Source organism: Hyla sarda, chromosome 4, assembly GCF_029499605.1.
Source record: "Hyla sarda isolate aHylSar1 chromosome 4, aHylSar1.hap1, whole genome shotgun sequence".
NCBI classification, from domain to species: domain Eukaryota; kingdom Metazoa; phylum Chordata; class Amphibia; order Anura; family Hylidae; genus Hyla; species Hyla sarda.
In genome coordinates this window covers 132,669,130-132,691,668 of record NC_079192.1, presented here as the reverse complement: position 1 = coordinate 132,691,668, position 22,539 = coordinate 132,669,130, and the positions used below count along the sequence as shown (strand labels likewise).

At 43.2% G+C, this 22,539-nt stretch overlaps 1 protein-coding gene across 1 annotated transcript in view; it reads right to left on the bottom strand.

Moving 5' to 3' along the window:
* HOMER2 (homer scaffold protein 2) overlaps positions 1–21,777 on the bottom strand; it is a 163,251-nt gene extending 141,474 nt beyond the window's left edge. The window contains exon 1 of the mRNA XM_056572166.1: positions 21,454–21,777. Within this exon, the coding sequence (XP_056428141.1) occupies positions 21,454–21,458 (5 nt within the window). The 5' untranslated portion in view covers positions 21,459–21,777. The remainder of the gene's footprint in view (positions 1–21,453) is intronic.
* Positions 21,778–22,539: the final 762 nt, after the last annotated feature.

Here is a 22,539-nt window from a genome sequence, read left to right as displayed (position 1 = left end):
TTCTCAGATTGTGTTTGAAGGTATTTGTGGGTAGATATTTAATATAAAATTGAGTTATGACCCAGAAACCCTTGTTGAACATGTGCATGGAAATTAAAAGGCTTCATGTAAAATAAATGGACGGGCAATACAGGGCCGGCTGTAATTAAGCATAAATTGGTGTTAAAAGAAAAAGGAGGCATTAACAATTCAGCACATCATACAGCATAATAAAATATTTGTCACAAGTGATTTATCAGCCAATAGATAATGGAGCAATATTTATTCCAGGAATTGTGCTGTACACACCCGGACACCGCAATTAAAGGAGCAGAACAACTTCGTCAGCAAGACATGTTTAATACCGACACATAAAACAATTATATTCTAATAATACTGATCGCTCATCACCTAGGAACAGAATACAGATTCTCCACCCTGATCTGCCTCCTTGCTAGACTGAATGTGTTTAACAAGATGAATTGACTACAGGATATGTGGAATGTATTACTCAGCCACAATGTCACCATATCATTTGCAACATAAGAACGCAAGAAATGTGTAGGAAGACGCTTAAATATCAATGAAGAAAAATCTGCTCTGATTCAGTGTCTGTACAAAACTAGTCTAATAACACCTGCTGCTAGATATCAGGGGAGGCTTTTTACTAAAAGGTTTTGGACAGGTTTTTAGTAGACAAATAATGTCAAATCTCTTCACTCCATCCCATTAAAACTGCTGAAAAAAAAAGCTCCTTACAATATTCAGTATAGACAAAATAATTTAATCGGAAAAAAAAACAAAAAAAAAAATTTAAAGAGTTATTCCAGGAAAAAACTTTATAGATATAGATATATCTCAACTGGCTCCAGAAAGTTAAAACAGATTTGTAAATTACTTCTATTAAAAAAAAATCTTAATCCTTTCAGTACTTATGAGCTTCTGAAGTTAAGGTTGTTCTTTTCTGTCTAAGTGCTCTCTGATTACACCTGTCTCGGGAAACGCCCAGTTTAGATGCAAATCCCCATAGCAAACCTCTTCTAAACTGGGCGTTTCCTGAGACAGGTGTCATTAGAGAGCGCTTTGAAAAAAAAAGCAGTTTTTTTTGCATTTCATTTATTTTTTTACCAAGAGGGAAACAGACAGTGGCTACTTCCTCCCATTAAAGGGGTACTCCCGTGGAAAACTTTTTTTTTTTTTTTTTTTTTTTTTTATCAACTGGTGTCAGAAAGTTAAACAGATTTGTAAATTACTTCTATTAAAAAATCTTGATCCTTCCAGTACTTATTAGGGGCTATATACTACAGAGTAGTATAGGCTTTACTTTTTAGATTTCTCTGATGTCACGACCACAGTGCTCTCTGCTGACCTCTGCTGTCCATTTTAGGAACTGTCCAGAGCAGTATATATGTTTGCTATTGGGATTATCTCCGGCTCTGGACAGTTCCTAAAATGGACAGCAGAGGTCAGCAGAGAGCACTGTGGTCATGACATCAGAGAAATCTAAAAAGTAAAGCATTTCCTCTGTAGTATATAGCCCCTAAACAGTACTGGAAGGATTAAGACTTTTTTTAATAGAAGTAATTTACAAATCTGTTTAACTTTCTGGCACCAGTTGATAAAAAAAAAAAAAAGTAGGAGAGTAGATGTCTGATCACGGGGGTCCGGCTGCTGGGACATCTTATCCACTTTCCTTTGGCTAGGGAATAAGAAGTTTATAGGCGGAGTACCTCTGTAAAGGGGTTATCCAGGTTTAGAACAATAGAGTTCATTTCATCCAGAAACAGCACCATCTTATCCCCTTTGTATGTGGTATTGCAGCTCAGTTTTATTGAAGTGAATAGGGCAAATTTGAAATACCCCACAACCTGAAGACAGGGGTGGTGCTGTGTTTGGAAGAAATTAGACTAAACTAGGTCTAGTGATGCAGCCCAGACCCATCCACTCAACTATCTTCAGTGCCTTGTTTTTCAAGCTCAAAGTAAAATATAAGAAGCAACTGGTTAAAGGGGTACTCTGGCCCTAATACATCTTTGTGTATGATCGCGGGGTCCCGATGCAGCGCTGCGGAGAGCTCACAAAGGTGGATGAGCAATGACAGATTGCGGGGGTCGCCAGTGGCGGGACCCCCGTGATCATACATCTTATCCCCTATCCTTTGGATAAGGGATAAGACGTATTAGGGACGGAATACCCCTTTAACAAACACTATATGACAAAGATCTTCATACAGGTTTTCCCATTAAAATATAATAGCACACATATATTTGTAAATAAAGGTTCTGCATTCTCCTGCTAAGGTTGTCTATAATTCTACATATGCTAGACTGTTCCATATTACCATTAAAGGGGTACTACGGCGTTAAGACATCTTATTCCCTATCCAAAGCACCCCGTTACAATCAGTCCCCGGAGCACATTTGCTTCGGGTCTAATTACTGGCGATCACGGGGGCCGGAGCATTGTGACGTCACGGCCCCGCCCTCGTGTGACATCACGCTCCACCCCCTAAATGCAAGCCTATGTGAGGGGGCGTGATAGCTGTGGGGGCGTGATCACCAGTAATCAGACCCGAAGCGAACGTGCTCCGGGGACTGATTCTAACGGGGTGCTGCGTGCAAGATCATAGGGGTACCCAGTGGCGGGACCCCTGCGAACAGGCATCTTATCCCCTATCCTTTGGATAGGGGATAAGATGTCTTAGCGCCGGAGTACCCCTTTAACACATAGCTATATAATAATTTGCAGTGCAAAGAGCCTAACCAGTTCATCCAGTCATTACCTGTAAATACTTTATTTTTAACCAGAACATGATGGCATAAATTCTACTGTGAGGGAAAGTTCTTCCTTTTCTCTTATAAAGCAATTTATAGCTTGAAACTATTCTAATTAATTCACTTTCAATATTCTGTTTGCAAAGCTATAGTGATCAATAATTTTACATTAAAAAAACAAAAACAAAAATAAACCCCCCACACACACACACACCAAACAAACAACATACAGTTTGTATTGAAGTCATCTCACTCCTTCCTTCTGAGCACACCTGTGCCGCGGACCCGCCGGCACCACCCCGGCTTCACTGATACGATCCAGGTAAAAACACAATGTCCGGCACCAGGGGTTCAGATATAAAACTTGCGTTTATTAATGACAAGACATACAGTCGCAGTGGTCACCCTGATGCGTTTTGCGCTGTGCAGCGCTTTGTCAAAGCGCTGCACAGCGCGAAACGCGTCAGGGTGACCACTGCGACTGTATGTCTTGTCATTAATAAACGTAAGTTTTATATCTGCACCCCTGGTGCCGGACATTGTGTTTTTACCTAACCAAACAACGAGAAGTGTTGCTAAGTTTGGTCTATTGACAAGCAGAAGGCGCACCTAGCCAATTACCAAATTACTGGTCAAGGTTGGCCCCTACTATGGCCAGTGAGTGAGTGGAGTGGAGCTGTCCACATATGAATAATAAATCAGAAAATGTTGTTCAGCCGAGACCAGGGATACATCAAGTGGTAAATCAGGGCAGGTAAGTAATTATTTTTTTATCCCAGCCAGAACCCACATGGGACAACCCCTTTAACTCTATAGCTATACGGCCCATTTAGATATTTTATAAACATGTAAGAAATTTACCAGCCCAGGATAATGGATTATTTATTATTAAGATTTAAAATACGACTGATGTATTATAAAAAGATGGCATGGAGGGGGCAATTATGTTTTACACAATTGAAGTAATAAGCCAATAGAAAATCCATTAAGTGTCAGAGCAGAGTTATTTGATTTCTTAAAAACAATTAAGATGGTTACAAGTTGTGTTTCTTAAGTAAACATGTTAATAAGAATACATGTGCAGTGCGTGTTTTTATCCGCTTCCCATTAAAGAACCTGAAGTTCCTTTGATAGACTTCGTAATGTTCACAATGTAATCGAATATGATAGATATTAATCACAGGTTCCATCTTCATGCCAACCTTATTACATAAACCCTTTCATGATATCATGGATTTTCTTCACACAGTATATCTTATAGGAACATCAAACAACAAGCCTCTAATTGAAATGTCTCTAAATGAAATGTCTATTACGTTCCAAAGCTCCGAAATGATAAGGTAATTTTCTCTTTTTTGCATTAAAAGAAAAATAATTTGTGAGAGAAATAAGCAGCAGGTATCACATCTTGGCTAAATTATAGAGTCCCCACACTTAGAGGATGTTCATCCAGCTTTTTACTTCATAGCCAATTATGCAAATCACAGATATGACACAAAATAATGTTTAATAGTTATACATTCTGGCTTATATTGACCCTATAATTTCTATGGGGATTTGCTCCTGCTCTGTACAGTTCCTGAAAGAAGGTGTCAGCAGAGAGCACTGTGGTCCGACAGAAAGGAAATTCAAAAAGAACTTCCCGTGGATCATAACAGCAGCTGAAAACTACTGGAAGGATTAAGATTTTTTTATAGAAGTCATTTACAAATCTGGTTAACTTTCTGGCACCAGTTGATTAAAAAAAAAAAATAATAATAAAATTTTTTTTCCAGTGGAGTACCCCTTTAAAGCTTCTCTTCAATAAAGGCAGCTCAGTGGCATGACCAGCTAACAGACCAGATCTCAGCGTGGTTGAATCTGCTTGAGTGTTCTTATTAACCTGTTGTGTGACATAAACCATCTTGACATCCTCTCTAGATTCTGCTGGAACACCTGGCTCCTTGCAATTTGTGTCCGTGACCTCATATTTCTCAGTGACAGGCGGCTGTTTTTCCCCCTAACATGGTGACACAGGTGGACAGGTCCCTCCCATAAGACCTTATGTAGAGAACATTCCAGGAACTGCTATGGATTGTCATATCTGAATCCCTCTCTATACTATTAATTCCTGAAGGACCTCTAATGATCTAAACATAACTCATTTATATTACACAAACAGACATGAACCCTATAAAATAGGAGTTAAATACGCAATACTCATTGTGAGTGCTCTTGAGAATAGTAACTCATTGGCCCTCATTTACTATTGCAAACCCGACATGTTTTGTCGGGTCGTGCGCCAGTTTCGGGCGTATTGCGCCTGAAATTCTGTCTGCGCCAGAATTTGCGACTGAAATTCTGTCTACGCCTGAAAGTGCGTCTGAATTGAAAAACCCCCAACTAACTCTCCATTTTGCTAAGAAAATCCCAACATATTTAATAAGGTTTCCACAGAAAATGTGGTGGATTTCAGATGAGGAAAACCCAACAGATCAGAGCATGTGTAAAAAAGCAAAATGTAGGGAAAGTGGAAACTGTAGGGAAACCTTAGTAAATACCGTGGAAAATAAATTGTAGGGAATTAAAGGGGTACTCCGCCCCTAGACATCGTATCCCTTATCCAAAGGATAGGGGATAAGATGTCAGATCGCCGCGGTCCTGCTGCTGGGGACCCCCGGGGATTGCTGCTGCGGCACCCTGCTGTCATTACTGCACAGAGCGAGTTCGCTCTGTGCGTAATGATGGGCGATACAGGGGCCGGAGCATCGTTACGTCACGGCTCCGCCCCTCGTGACATCACGGCCCGCCCCCCTCAATACGAGTCTATGGGAGGGGGCATGGCGGTCATCACGCCCCTGCCATAGACTTGTATTAAGGGGGTGGGCCGTGATGTCACGAGGGGCGGCTCTGTGCAGTAATGACAGCAGGGTGCCGCAGCGGCAATCGCCGGGGGTCCCCACCAGCGAGACCGCAGTGATCTGACATCTTATCCCCTATCCTTTGGATAGGGGATAAGATGTCTAGGGGCGGAGTACCCCTTTAAAACCCACAAAGAAATCTACACAACACTCTTAGTAAATAAGGGCCAATGTGTGTAATTTAAATTTTTTTTTTATATTTCCCTTTTCCACTTTAAACTTGATAACTAAAATATATTCTTTATAGGAATGGTTATTTTGAGGACTAGCATATTAGAGCTTTTTACCAATATCTACTCAGGCATGCTTTTATAGAACTAGGTTTTTAACTAATTATTGGATGTTGTATAAATTGGGTTATCCAGCCTGTAAAAATGAACCGTCTATCATCGGGATAAGCCATTATTAAATTGGTAGGTGTACTAAAAGCCGGACCCCAGTCATTTAGCTGTAGGAAGAGGCTGTGGCACTTAAGCAGCAGAGCCTATTCAATGTTTACTTGTACCTGTAACTTTGTCATCGTACGGTTAGTAGCAGCAGGACAAGGAACTTCAGTGTTGTCCTGCAAGAATGGAACAATACTGCAGTATCGCATGGAGAAGCAAAGATGAGCGCATGTAAATATTGAAGAGGCTAAGCCCCATAAACAGCTGATTAGCCGGGGTGCTAGGAGTGGGACCCCTGTTGATTCAATATTGATGGCCTAAAGGTTGTATTTCATACCTTTCTGTTTACAATTTGCCTACAACACTGGCCCCAGTTAATAAATACCTACACTATTTCGTTACATACTGTTACCAAAAAAAAAAACAATACATTGGTTGACTTTCATCTACCATGTATGGTCACCTCAAAAGGGGTATTCCAGTCCTTATATTAAAACACACACATCCCCTACCCAAAATGTCTCCTTTTGATGCTGCAAACCTCCGGATTTACACCACAGACCTTTAGAGCTGCCAATGCCGATCTACCAAACTTGACTTTAATCACACAAAAAAATCCAGGCCCATAAACAAATTCCCTAGCAAGCTAAGTCTCACCGGGGATTTAATTTTTTATTTTTTTTTTGATTTCCCAAATCTTACCCTTCTTTTCCTAGATGAGATATGGGCTTCCTGAAACTTGGTATCCAGGTATGATAGGTACCTTGGGGAAATATAATGATCCCTGTGACTGTCTAACAACCATTACATTCATATGTAGAAATAAAGTACCGTATATATTCGAGTATAAGCTGAGTTTTTCAGAACGATTTTTCGTGCTGAAAACGCCCCCCTTGGCTTATACTCGAGTGAACTCTCCGCCTGTCAATCCCATCTCAGTGGTCTTCAACCTGCGGACCTCCAGATGTTGCAAAACTACAACTCCCAGCATGCCCGGACAGCCATCGGCTGTCCGGGCATGCTGGGAGTTGTAGTTTTGAAACCTCTGGAGGTCTGCAGGTTGAAGACGACTGCGGCCTTCGTCATCTTCCAGACCCCCCCCCCTTTAGTTTTCTACTCACCTCCCCTCAGTGAGAAGGAGGGGTGAGCTGGTCCGGGCCATCTATGCTGCAGGGACTGTCTGGTGGGGAGGGTTAGTCGTTCCGGGCTGTACATTTTCACTCGGGGGGCCCCTCTTCTCCGCGCTGCGCATGAACGACCCTCTGCGTTGTCGTCAAGGCAACGTCACTAGTCCGGGGCAGGCCCGGAGTGCGGAGAAGAGGGTCCCCCAGTGAAAATGGACAGCCAGGAACGACTAACCCTCTCACCAGACGGTCCCTGCAGAATAGATGGCTCGGACCAGCTCACCCTTCCTTCCAACCGAGGGGAGGTGAGTAGAAAACTAAAGGGGGGGGGTCTTTTTTTTTTTTTTTTTTTTTTTTCCCTGGGTTTTTGGAGTGAAATTAGGGGCCTCAGCTTATATTTGGGTCGGCTTATACTCGAATATATACGGTAAGGGTACAAGTGTAAGGTTTTAACCACACATTCCACCACCCTTTTATGCACCACAACTTGGTTTCATCATGGTATAGATTAAATCGTAAACTGTCAAAATAAAATAAAACAAAAAGGCAAAATAGGGTTTTTACCATCTTCATGCCAATAATAAATTATAAATAAAATGTAATAAATAAATGCCCCCTAAATATGATTCTCCTTAAAAAATAAATAAATAAACTCATAACTACGGTATCTTGACAACATTTAATAACGTTTGATGACTATATAATAATCATCAAGACAGCTATTACTTTAATGCATCCAAATAATATAAGGAAGACAATCTGAACAGTTTTAGGTCATGTCAACAGCCCCAAGGCAGACTTGCATATGGAAAATATTCACATATAGGGCTAGCAAAAAAGAACTGCAGGAGCTTTCCAGTTTTATATAAATAAAAAGTTAAAGCTTTTTCTAAAGTCATGGTTTTTTTAAAAATTATTATTCAATACAGAAACTGCGAACGTTTAGGTCCATCACTCAGTGGATACCAATGGTGTCCAAAGGACTGCACTGGCTATGTGCACATCTGCATTCAGGAGCACTGTTACAGACACAAACAATGGAGCTGGACACTCCGCGTCACAATGGACACAGTGTTTTCTAATCAGGGTGCCTACAGCTGTTGCTAAATTATCTCTCTGTCGCTCCACCCATTGAAGCAGGACAGGCTCCCTTTGCTCAACTGACAAGTGATGTCAGTTCTCTATGCACTGCAACCTGGGAAATCCCGAGACATGAGTAATTTTGTATGCTGTTAAAAATATTGGTGCGCAAATCACATAAGAACTGCGAGACCACCGTCACACACAGGTACAGACACTAATATGAACTACACTAACTTTACAGCCCCTGTAGCATAGTCAAATAAAAAAAAAACTCCTGGAATACCCCTTTAATGGGGTCCACCATGTTTCTGTTTGATGTCTGTTGTTTTGCAGGAGGTTAGCGGATTCTGCAAACTGAGTTTTTGCCAGCTGTGTCAGAGTTATTGTGTTCCGTTCGTGTCATCCATTAAAGAGAGAGAAAAACTGACATGAACTTGTCCCATTGATGTCAATGGGTCATTTTTGTGAACAGTTCCTCTCAGTGTTCTTCAATTCCGTTTTCAGTAAGGCTACATCCCACTACATTTTGGGTACACAGGCAGCTGGCAGGGAAATTGAAAAACTGGCCGCAGCCGTATCCCCGCTGGACCCACGTTGCATCCCATTCATTTGAAAGAGCAGAACTGAGTGAGATAATGACTCCGGTCAGCTAATTTTTGGACTGTATACGGTTTTGTTGCAGGACTGAAAATCGTGGTCTGCTACGGTTTTTAGTCCGGAAATAAAACTGATACAGTTCAAAAACTGAGCAGATACGACTCTGTCCGGCTCATTCAAATGAATGGGATGAGACGTTGGTCCAGCGGGGATACGACAGCGGCCGGTACTATCTACTGCTGTAAGTCTGGGGGGTATTCGTTGGCTATGAAGCGGATTCACTTCAGACTGCGCCCATATACTCTGAATGGGTGAAAACCACTGTGAAAACCCACAACGGAAACTCACAGGCTACAGATCTGAAATCTGCACCACAGGTCACTTACCAGACATAAAAATACTGCAGCAGGTGGAGGAAATATGTATAAGCTTTTCTGTCCTGTTTAGATTTGCCCTTAGACAGAGCCACATTCCCTAGATGTGGAGAGTAATACTATACAGAGTGTGATCACTGAAGTCTGCCGACTCGCTCATTCATAAAACCAGGAGACGACTCTTCTCTACATTCATTACATGAATAGGGACAATGACACAAGCGAGCACACTGCTCATAAATCTCCCCCCGTCTACAGGAAATATGGTGCTTCACCATTCCGATATACAGCACTTCAAAATAAACCGTCTACAGCAATGTTCTGCACCAATTGTTCCGCCGTGTGTTGTGCAGCTGAGATAATAGTTGCCTCTATACAGTGGTCCCTCAACATACGATGGGAATCTGTTCCAAATGGACCATTCGTAGGTTGAGGGATCCATGCAATGTAAAGTAGAGGACAGTGGTCTTCAACCTGCGGACCTCCAGATGTTGCAAAACTACAACACCCAGCATGCCCGGACAGCCAACGGCTGTCCGGGCATGCTGGGAGTTGTAGTTTTGCAACATCTGGAGGTCCGCAGGTTGAAGACCACTGGTATTGGAGGTTATACTCACGTGTCCCCGCACTCCGGACCGTCACCGCTCGTCACCGCTGCCCTGGATGTCGCCTTCCATCGCTGTCGCTGCGTCCCCGGGCTGTCCCCGACACTCCGGCAAGGCCTCTGCTTCCCCAGCATCCTCGCTCTCCGTTACCGCCATCACGTCGTTACACAAGCCGCTCCTATTGGATGATGGGACGGCGTGCGTAGCGACGTGATGATGATGATGGAGAGCGACAACGATGCAGAGGATCCCGAAGAGGACGCGCCGGAGCCCCGAGGACAGGTAAGTGATCGTCAGCGGACCACAAGGGGCACCGTAAACGGCTATCCGGTGGCAGCTGAAGCAGTCTGCACCGCCGGATAGTCGTTTATGCGATGGCCCCGACATACAAAAACATTGTATGTTGATGCTGCCTTCAACATGCGATGGCCTCTGAGAGGCCATCGTATGTTGAAATGATCGTATGTCGGGGCCATCGTAGGTCGGGGGGTCACTGTATAGCAACACTTTTCGGGGGCTTCCATACAATCTGCTTTGATGCTGTTTTTAAAGCCAAGTCTAGAAGTCGATTAACAAACAGTAACGTAGAATCCTTCCTATATGCCTGCCCTCTCTTTACAATCCACTCCTGACAATGATATCTGAAAAATCCTGCCCCCTCACTGCTGTTATTTGTTGTGGATGATATTACTTTCTTTCTGAGACGTGGCGGCCAAACCATGCTGCAAAACCTGTCATTGTTTACCCCGTACTGCAACAGTTACTTGCCAAGTACAGGTGAAGCACATACAAATGCAACATATGCTTGCATAAATCTTCAAGTGTCCTGTTTGAATTACGTTACCAGATCACAAAACAAAACGCCACCTCAGGGTATGTTCACACAATGAAATTTGCGTGCAGAATTCCGCACAGACTTTCTGCAGCAGCAGAGTCCCATTAATTTCAATAAGATTCTGCTGCGCTGTGCACATGGCAGAAATTCCGCAAAAAGAATAGTCATGTCTAGTCTTTCTGCATAGTCTGTACGAAAATGCATTTTGCCATCCACAAGATGGTCCATTTGTGGGGACATTCCACCGTGTGAACATAGCCTAACACTATTTTGACATGCAAACTATTGCGTCTTTAAAGGGGTTATCCAGGAAGAGAAAAACAGGCGTAATTATTTTCCAAAACCTCTCCCTGTCTGTCTCCAGGTTGAATGTGGTATTACAACTTGGCTCCATTCACTTCAATGGAACTAAGCTTCAGAACCGCACCCAACCTGGAGAGATATGGGAATAACCCCTTTAAAGGGGTAATCCATTGCCCCAGTGTACAGAAAATTAAGTTTCTAACACTGGATGTGGGTGGGTGGGGGGGCGTGACTTCATGGCCACACCCCTCCTGGTGTCATGCCACACCCCCTCAATGCAAGTGTATGGGAGGGGGCGTGGATAGCGGGGGCAATATGTCTAGTAGATTTCTTAACTGTTAACGTCCACAAAAGTGTTAACTATTTATTATTTAAAAGGGTATTTTACTGAAAAACATTCAACCTAATGTGCTTTTATATATGCACTGAGTGATACAGCACTGTGCATTATGCTGGTGCTATGTAAGTAACAGGGAAAAAAATACAACTGAGTAATACACTGCTCAAAAAATATAGGAAACACTTAAACAACACAATGTTACTCCAAGTCAATCACACTTCTGTGAAATCACACTGTCCACTCAGGAAGCAACACTGATTGACAATCTATTTCACATGCTGTTGTGCAAATGGAACAGACTACAGGTGAAAATTATAGGCAATTAGTAAGACACTACTAATAAAGGAGTGAGCACAGACCACTTCTCAGTTCCTATGCTTCCTGACTGGTGTTTTGGTCACTTTTGAATGCTGGTGGTGCTTTAACTCTAGTGGTAGCATGAGACGGAATCTACAACCCACAAAAGTGGCTCAGATAGTGCAGCTCATCCAGGATGGCACATCAATGCGAGCTGTGGCAAGAAGGTTTGCTGTGTCTGTCAGCATAGTATCATGGAGATGCTACCAGGAGACAGGCCAGTACATCAGGAGACGTGGAGGAGGCTGTAGGAGGGCAACAACCCAGCAGCAGGACTGCTACCTCCGCCTTTGTGCAAGGAGGAGCAGAAGGAGCACTGCCAGAACCCTGCAACATTACCTCCAGCAGGCCACAAATGTGCATGTGTCCACTCGAATCGTCAGAATCAGACTCCATGAGGGAGTCAACATGCACAGGTGAGGGTTGTGCTTACAGCCCAACGCCATGCAGGACGTTTGGCATTTGCCAGAGAATACCAAGATTGGAAAATTCGCCACTGGTGCCCTGTGCTCTTCATAGATGAAAAGTTCACACTGAGCACATGTGAGTCTGGAGATGCCGCGGAGAACACTCTGCTGCCTGCAAAATCCTCCAGCATGACCGGTTTGGCGGTGGGTCAGTAATGGTGTGGGGTGGCATTTCTTTGTGGGGGCCGCACTGCCCTCCATGTGCTTGCTAGAGGTAGTCTGACTGCCATTAGTTACATAGATGAGATCCTCAGACCCCTTGTGAGACCAAATGCTGGTGCAGTTGCCCCTGGATTGACTGGAGTGAGTCAGCAGTTCCTGCAAGAGGAAGGCATTGATGCTATGGACTGGCCCGACCGTTCGCCAGTCCTGAATCCGATTGAGCACATCTGGGACATCATGTCTCGCTCCATCCACCAACGCCACGTTGCACCACAGACTGTCCAGGAGTTGGCGGATGCTTTAGTCCAGGTCTGGGAGGACATCCCTCAGGAGACCATCCGCCTCCTCATCAGGAGCATGCCCAGGCATTGTAGGTAGGTCATACGGGCACATGGAGGCCACACACTACTGAGCCTCATTTTGACTTGTTTTATGGACATTACATCAAAGATGGATCAGCCTGTAGTGTGGTTTTCCACTTTGATTTTGAGTGTGACTCCATATCCAGACCTCCATGGGTTGATAAATTGGATTTCCATTGATAATTTGTGTGTGATTTTTGTTGTCAGCACATTCAGCTATGTAAAGACGAAAGTATTTCATACGATTAGTTCATTCATTCAGATCTAGAATGTGTTATCTTAGTGTTCCCTTTATTTTTTTGAGCAGTGTAGATATAATATACAGATCTCTATTAAGACAAAGCTTTTATTATAATGCCGCCCTTAAGGGCACCCTAAGGGCCCCATTACACGGTGCAAACTGGCCAACCTCCTCACTCACCCTCATTTCCTAGCACCTAGCAAAAGTTTGGATCAGTCATGTGCTGAGACCCCTACCAGATGCTGGATCAAGCAGAGAGAAGCCCTTGTTCCCCCTACCATCTCCTTGCTGCAGGATACAGGCTTTCTAGGTCTCCTTCGTAGCTGAGCTATTCTCCCAGTTATTTCTGACAATCGGTAAGGGTCTCATCACCCAGGCCCCAAATGATCCAAACTTTTGACACATCTCTAAGACATTTTTTTTTTTTTTTATGACAGGGACACTTTAAGGCATGAGACTTTGTGGTAATTATATTCAGTAATAAGCAATGTGAATGACAGGGAAGCAGTGGTGACATCATATATCTGTGCCCTGTCACCCTGTAAGGATTTTAAGGATAATTTTGACAGACAGATGAGTCTTGTTATACAGTTAAAAGAAACAGATTAACACAGAGGAATGCAAACATTATGCAGAGAAACCTCTAAAACGAAACACCTCTCGGAGAAGACCACCTCCTTATCCAGACCAGATTTCTTGTGACAGATTTTTAGTCTCTTATACATTAGTGGCACTTTTCTTTGTGAAAACCCATTTTATTGTAATTTTAAGTGGTCTTCTCAATCAAGTTTCACTGTATATAACAGTGACTGTTTTGCAACCATCAGCTTTGTTTATTGTCTATAAAGGGAATCAACACGGTAAAGGAGGAGAGCATATTTAAAAGAAGAAAAACTACAAAGAGGACATCGTTGTAAATTAGAGGGGCAAACGTTTATGCAGTAATATGAGGAAGTATTACTTTACTGAGAGAGTAGTGGATGCATGGAATAGCCTTCCTGCAGAAGTGGTCGCTGCAAATACAGTGAAGGAGTTTAAACATGCATGGGATAGGCATAAGGCTATCCTTCATATAAGATAGGGCCAGGGACTATTCATAGGATTCAGATTATTGGGCAAACTAGATGGGCCAAATGGTTCTTATCTGCCGATACATTCTATGTTTCTATGTTGTAACAATCTGAATCCTATCAATAGTCCCTGGTTTCCAAGGCACTAACTACGCTATATTTAACGGGGTTCTCCGCTGCCGTCTTCCGGAGCTCTGCTCGCAGCGTCCGGAAGTTTATTACTCCGAACGCTGTGTGCGGGCTTCCGTGTTCGAGGCCGCCCCCTCGTGATGTCACGCCAACCCCCTCAACGAAAGTCTATGGGAAGGGGGCGCGACCGCTGTCGCGCCCCCTTCCCATAGACCTTCATTGAGGGGGCGGGCGTGACATCACGAGGGGGCGACCTCGAACACGGAAGCCCGCACACAGCGTTCGCAGTAGTAAACTTCCGTACGCTTTGAGCGGAGCTCCGAAAGGCAGGGCAGCGGTGAACCCCTTTAAAGGGTACCTCTCATCAAAAAAACTTTTGATATATTATACATTAATGTATGCAGAATAACTTTACAATTGCATGTTATTAAAAAAATATGCTTCTTTCTATTTAATTTTCCACTTTGAAGAAATGACCACTAGGGGTCTCCCTACCAGTCCTGGCAGCAAGCATTTCAGACTCATGCTGGAGTCCTAAACACTACGAGCTGCCAGTTTGCTTTGTTCACAAAGGAGAACACTCAGAGCTGCCAGCCTGCTTTGTTCACAGCCTGTTTGGTTGTGAACAAAGCAGGCTGGCAGCTCTGAGTGTTTAGGACTCCAGCATGAGTCAGAAATGCTTGCTGACAGGACTGATCGGGAAAAATACAATAGAAAGAAGCATATTTTTCATTAACATGCTATTGGAAAGTTATTCAACATTCATTAATCTAAAATATCTCAAAAGTTTATTTGATGAGAGGTACCCTTTAAATAAACTGTATAATACAGAACAGGGAAAAAAATGAGTGGTCAGTAAGTTGAAACTACAAGAAAATGAAGACTGAATGAAAGTAGCACAATAAGTACTGTTTTCATTAAAAGCGCATGTTAAAATCATTCATAGAATATGGTGTTTTTTGGGATTTTTTTCCTTGTCCATGTGCTGTCTGGTATTGCAATACATATTCATATACAGCCAATAAACAAGTGATGTGATGTTTCTGGAAACAAATGAGATGCTCCATTTTTAGCCTTTTGTTTTTTTAAGTACCCTTATCCCTTAGGCTCACTAAGTATAATATATTGTATGCTAAAGAATAAGTATTGCATTAAACCTCTGGATGGGAGTAACAATGAACTAAAGTCCCCTTTAGTGATGTGTGCCCACATATTACTGCAGACCTCCTCCTCTCCCCACAAGGAATTCGTCTTACAAGAGAAGCCTTGGGCTGCCCATGCACATGGCAACAGTAAATATTTCAGCTTTGAAGACTGAATGATAACATTTCCCAACTACAACTTCATTCACAAGACATTAAAGGGGTTCTCCGGCGCTAAGACATCTTATCCCCTAACCAAAGGATAGGGGATAAGATGCCTGATCGCTGGGGGTACTGCCGCTGGGGACCCCCGTGATCTTGCACGCCGCACCCCGTTAGAATCAGCCCCCGGATCGTGCTTGCTCCGGGTCCGATTACTGGCGATCACGGGGATGGAGCATAGTGACATCACAGGGGTCATGACAGCTATCACACAGGGCGGAGCCGTGACGTCACTATGCTCCGTCCCGGTGATCGACAGTAATCAGACCCGGAGCGAGCACGCTCCGGGGGCTGATTCTAATGGGGGAGGGGGGGCGGCGTGCAAGATCACGGGGGTCCCCAGCGGCGGGACCCCCGCGATCAGGCATCTTATCCCCTATCCTTTGGATAGGGGATAAGATGTCTTAGCGCCGGAGTACCCCTTTAAACTACATGAAACAATGACAGAGTTGTTCCTTGTGAGATCACCATAGGAGCAGTCCTCTAGTCTCCTCTTGCCATATTATAAAATAGGACAGATACATGAAGTGTACACCTTTTCCATTAGTTACTTCCGGCTTACGCAAAAATACAACTGGCTGGACACAAAATTGGATTTTGTGTAAAAGAAGCTGAATTCACATTATTGCAAAAGAAACAAAAGTGCAGTCATTTTGGGTTTCATCTTTGTATCTGCTTCTCAGATACTAATAACCACTTCTATGTTGTCAGAATGATACATTCAGATCAATGCTACAGCCAGTTCAGTCAATAGACAACTTTTTGTTATTTTTGTAAGGATGAGGCCAAGTTGACACTATGGAATATCTGTCCACGTGACAGCTCTAGGACCGCTTGGACATGTGCCTACTCCATAGACGACAATGCAGTTTTGAGTTTATTCCGTCAAAATAATTGACATGATCTTTTGGCGGAGTACCAGAATTTGAGCTTCCGTGGCAGAATTTTCCACTGTGAAAATTCTGCAGTGTGCACAGTGCCACATATTCCCATTGAAAATAATGAGAGGCTACTGCACTGGAATTTCCGACCAGAATTCTTTGCTCTGACGTTCTGTAGTTTAAATGTAGCCCAACATATCTTGTGCCAGTATAAGTTAAAATCCGCTCAGCCAGGCATACACAGTATTTGGAAACAGTACTTTCCACTTTAAATATTAAAGTGTTTTTATTTGGTTTTAAATTCAGTCCATATTATGGAAATCACATATAAACCGCATGCACACAATGTTCAATGTATTCCTGTGGATTATAACAGGTGCTAAGTTATTGTGCTACCTATAACATGTTTATAGACACCGTGTAAGGTCACTTCCACATGGCCCGTTTTATGTCAGTTTTTGGATCAGTATTTATAAGCTTAACTGGGTCCAAAACAAGGGATACAATTCTGTTCATCACTGGTAGGATTCAGGCAAGGGCAGACATTTACCAGTCTAGGTTCCGCATGCAGATCGAGTCACCAGGCGCTGCTGACTCCATCATTGGTAGGATCACACCGACATGCGCTGTCCAGGCAATGTAGTCCAGCAGAATTCTGCCCAAAGAATGAACATGTTTATTCTTTGGATGGTTTTCCATTCTGCTGACACAATGCCGCAGTGTGCACAGAGCAGCAGAATTCCATTGAAAGTAATGGGACTCTGCTGGAAGCGGAATTCCACTGGCCGATTGTCCGCAGTGTGGACGGCAATAATATAGCAACATATCTGTGTCTTTATTACAATCGTAAGTCCCATTCCAAATGCAAGCCTAATAAGCCATACTGAGAGCATCATGTGGATCTATAATGATTTCAATTGGGGTCAATTTTAGCTAAAGTGAAATTAAAGGGCAAGAAAAACAAAGTAAAGACCTATACTGCGTCTTGCTGGATCCAAGTTTACTTTGGCTAAAAACTGAATTCAAAACTGCAGTGGAAGTTTAAAAAAAAAATAATAATAATAATAAAGAGGAAGTGTTGGTTATAGACCATTACATATTAATAGAGCAGCTGATTATAATATGTTGCATACTAATAAAAAGGGATTTATGACAATCTTCTGAGTTGGGAAGGCAGTTCACGTTAGAATGATCTGTATGGTGGGAACATAGAAAGTTCTTTAGTAGGACTTGTAGAATGTGCCCTCCCGAAACTAAGCTGATCATTATAGATTGCTGTGTTACAATACTGCTGGTTATAATAGAACAGTGTTATAGTACAGCAACTTATTAAAGAATCCAATGTTATAAAAGAGCCAGTCATTATAGAATCCAGTATTATAACAGAGCTGTGTATTATAGAACATAGAATAAAAAGGCGGCAGAAGATAACGCACTCACCACAGGTACCGATGCATAAGTTCAGGCTTTATTTCAAACCTTGAACAGACAGCTTCACAGCAATGGACAGATACACGAGGAGAGAATATGGTGCAGGTGAGGTGGGGTGTGACACGGGGGCAGCAACTAGTTTGGCACTCTAAGGCACTTCCTCTGGCCCATACTGAGTATGGTCCAGAGGAATTGCCATCGAGCGCGAAACTAGTTGCTGCCCCCACGCCCTGCCCCGCCTCACCTGCACCATATTCCCTCCCCGTGTATGTGTCCATTGCTGTGAAGCTGTCTGCTCAAGGTTTGAAATAAAGCCTGAACTTATGCATCGGTACCTGTGGTGAGTGCGTTATATTCTGCCGCCTTTTGATTCTATGTGTTGCTGTATATGGATCTTATGGATAAGAGCTCCCCACTACCACTGCTTTGACTGGACAGATACTTATGCTGGTGTGCCTGTTACAATAGAACTGGACTTTATTACTATTATGTCATACACTAGCTTTTGCCCGCGGCTTCGATCGCGTTAAATTTGGGGTAACAGATCTACTTTTTACGATCCTATAGTAATGAGGCCGCTCTAGGTAAAGTCTATGGGCATCCAAACAACCCGAATTCTTTCAACTTTGATTGCCACGTCTAAAGAGTTAATGCCAGACATCTGCCGGAACGGGGATGTCCGGCATTAGCCACGGGTCCTGGCTGCTGATAGCAGCTGGGACCGTGCGGGTATGATGAAAGCTCAGCTCCTGAGCTCACTGCATAACCCTCCCGTGCCGCAGTGCTGGGTATACCCGGTGTTCTGCGGCAATCGGTTAATTCATACAAACTTTGAACCCCATTTCACCCCTTCAGGGGTGGAATTTTAGAAAATGTTAAAACACGTGTTTCTTTATCTCTAATTGTTTTTGAAGCTAGAAGTTTCATGCTTCTAGCCTCAAAAATGACAGACTTCCATACAAACTTCCAACCCCTTTTTCACCCCCTTAAAGGGGTACTCCGCCCCTGGCATCTTATCCCCTATCCAAAGGATAGGGGATAAGCTGTTAGATCGCCACGGTCCCGCTGCTGGGGACCCCGGGGATCGCCGCTGCGGCACCCCGCCATCATTACTGCACAGAGCGAGTTCGCTCTGTGCGCAATTACGGGCGATACAGGGGCTGGAGCAGCGAGACGTCATGGCTCCGCCCCTCATGACATCACGGCCCGTCCCCTTAATGCAAGTCTATGGCAGGGGGCGTGACGACCGCCACGCCCCCTCCCATAGACTTCTATTGACAGGGGCAGGCCGTGACATCACGGGGGGCGGAGCTGTGACGTAACGATGCTCCGGCCCCTGTATTGCCCATCATTACATGCAGAGCGAACTCGCTCTGCGCAGTAATGATAGCGGGGTGCTGCAGCAGCGATCCCTGGGGTCCCCAGCAGCGGGACCCCGGCAATTTGACATCTTATCCCCTATCCTTTGGATAGGGGATAACATGTCTAGGGGCGGAGTACCCCTTTAAGTGTTAAATTTAGAAAAATCCTTTCTTATTCCTCATCTACGTCTTAAAAACACCTGTGAAAAAAATTCAGCTTTCTAGGTCCAAGGGTTTAGGCTGGGCGTTGAGGAGTCAGTGAGTGTATATTATATGGATTAGCGGTGCCAGACAATTCTTTCTACTGTTGCTATTCCAGTGTAATAATAATATCCAGTATTATATTACAGCAGGTTATTATAGAGCCCAGTGTTATTATACTACAGGTTATTATAGAGCCCAGTGTTATAATACAGCAGGTTATTATAGAGCCCAGTGTTATTATACTACAGGTTATTATAGAGCCCAGTGTTATTATACCGCAGGTTATTATAGATCCCAGTGTTATTATACTACAGGTTATTATAGATCCCAGTGTTATTATACAGCAGGTTATTATAGATCCCAGTGTTATTATACAGCAGGTTATTATAGATCCCAGTGTTATTATACTACAGGTTATTATAGATCCCCGTGTTATTATACAGCAGGTTATTATAGATCCCAGTGTTATTATACTACAGGTTATTATAGATCCCCGTGTTATTATACAGCAGGTTATTATAGATCCCAGTGTTATTATACAGCAGGTTATTATAGATCCCAGTGTTATTATACAGCAGGTTATTATAGATCCCAGTGTTATTATACAGCAGGTTATTATAGATCCCAGTGTTATTATACAGCAGGTTATTATAGATCCCAGTGTTATTATACAGCAGGTTATTATAGATCCCAGTGTTATTATACAGCAGGTTATTATAGATCCCAGTGTTATTATACAGCAGGTTATTATAGATCCCAGTGTTATTATACTGCAGGTTATTATAGATCCCAGTGTTATAATACAGCAGGTTATTATAGATCCCAGTGTTATTATACTACAGGTTATTATAGATCCCAGTGTTATTATACGAGAGGTTATTATAGATCCCAGTGTTATTATACTACAGGTTATTATAGATCCCAGTGTTATTATAGGACAGGTTATTATAGATCCCAGTGTTATTATAGGACAGGTTATTATAGATCCCAGTGTTATTATACTACAGGTTATTATAGATCCCAGTGTTATTATAGGACAGGTTATTATAGATCCCAGTGTTATTATAGGACAGGTTATTATAGATCCCAGTGTTATTATACTACAGGTTATTATAGATCCCAGTGTTATAATAGATCCCAGTGTTATTATAATACAGGTTATTATAGATCCCAGTGTTATTATAGGACAGGTTATTATAGATCCCAGTGTTATTATAGGACAGGTTATTATAGATCCCAGTGTTATTATACTACAGGTTATTATAGATCCCAGTGTTATTATAGGACAGGTTATTATAGATCCCAGTGTTATTATACTACAGGTTATTATAGATCCCAGTGTTATAATAGATCCCAGTGTTATTATACTACAGGTTATTATAGATCCCAGTGTTATAATAGATCCCAGTGTTATTATACTACAGGTTATTATAGATCCCAGTGTTATAATAGATCCCAGTGTTATTATACTACAGGTTATTATAGATCCCAGTGTTATTATAGGACAGGTTATTATAGATCCCAGTGTTATTATAGGACAGGTTATTATAGATCCCAGTGTTATTATACTACAGGTTATAATAGATCCCAGTGTTATTATACTACAGGTTATTATAGATCCCAGTGTTATTATACTACAGGTTATTATAGATCCCAGTGTTATTATAGGACAGGTTATTATAGATCCCAGTGTTATTATACTACAGGTTATTATAGATCCCAGTGTTATAATAGATCCCAGTGTTATTATACTACAGGTTATTATAGATCCCAGTGTTATTATAGGACAGGTTATTATAGATCCCAGTGTTATTATACTACAGGTTATTATAGATCCCAGTGTTATAATAGATCCCAGTGTTATTATACTACAGGTTATTATAGATCCCAGTGTTATTATAGGACAGGTTATTATAGATCCCAGTGTTATTATAGGACAGGTTATTATAGATCCCAGTGTTATTATAATACAGGTTATTCTAACGGTTCCAGCTGTTGTGGTAAAGTTGTAGGAACCTACATTGCAGTGAGGGTGGCACACTAATAATACAATAAGTGAGCGGTCTATACAGGGGGCATCCTGGCAATGAGAGGAGGGCACAGGTGATCCGATCAGTCACTCACCCCATGGTGCCGGGTAGCTGCCTCTCACAAGCGGGCGGACTGTGTGTGGTCTCCCGGGGATCAGGAGCTCTCGCATCAGCTGCTATAAGTCCTCATCGGGCTCCAGCCGGGACCACAGTAATAATAGCAGCGGAGCTCAGGAAGGCTTAGGGGCAGCCGGAGACCTAGAGGCTGCTGCCTGCTGCCATGCTTCTCCTGCAGCCGCCGAGCCGTCTGGATGCCGGGTACTGAGCGCTCCTCTCCCGTAGGAAGTGTGTAGGAAGTGATCGGAGACTCCGAGCAGCGACACTGAGCGGATCCCACCTGCCTCCAGCAGCAGCGGCAGCCGCCCACATGGAGGAGGGACGGGACTGCGGTGCCTGCCCACGCCTGCCAAGTGTCAGCCTCACTCCCAGAAGGTGCAGCTCAGCGGGGAGCAGCGCTCATCAGGACTCCCTTGTGTCCCAGGGTCACCTGTGATGGGCATATTTATCATCCGCCACACAGGAGGAGCACTGTAACATGCCAGTGGTGCCCACACCAACCGGTGCCCCTCTACACACCAGACACAGCTTTTACCTGCCCGCTGTATATACACTATACACATCCTCACCTGTCCCCTCTATATACACTATACACATCCCCACCTGTCCCCTCTATATACACTATACACATCCTCACCTGTCCCCTCTATATACACTATACACATCCTCACCTGTCCCCTCTATATACACTATACACATCCTCACCTGTCCCCTCTATATACACTATACACATCCTCACCTGTCCCCTCTGTATACACTATACACATCCTCACCTGTCCCCTCTGTATACACTATACACATCCTCACCTGTCCCCTCTATATACACTATACACATCCCCACCTGTCCCCTCTATATATACTATACACATCCTCACCTGTCCCCTCTGTCTACACTATACACATCCCCACCTGTCCCCTCTATATACACTATACACATCCTCACCTGTCCCCTCTATATACACTATACACATCCCCACCTGTCCCCTCTATATATACTATACACATCCTCACCTGTCCCCTCTGTCTACACTATACACATCCCCACCTGTCCCCTCTATATACA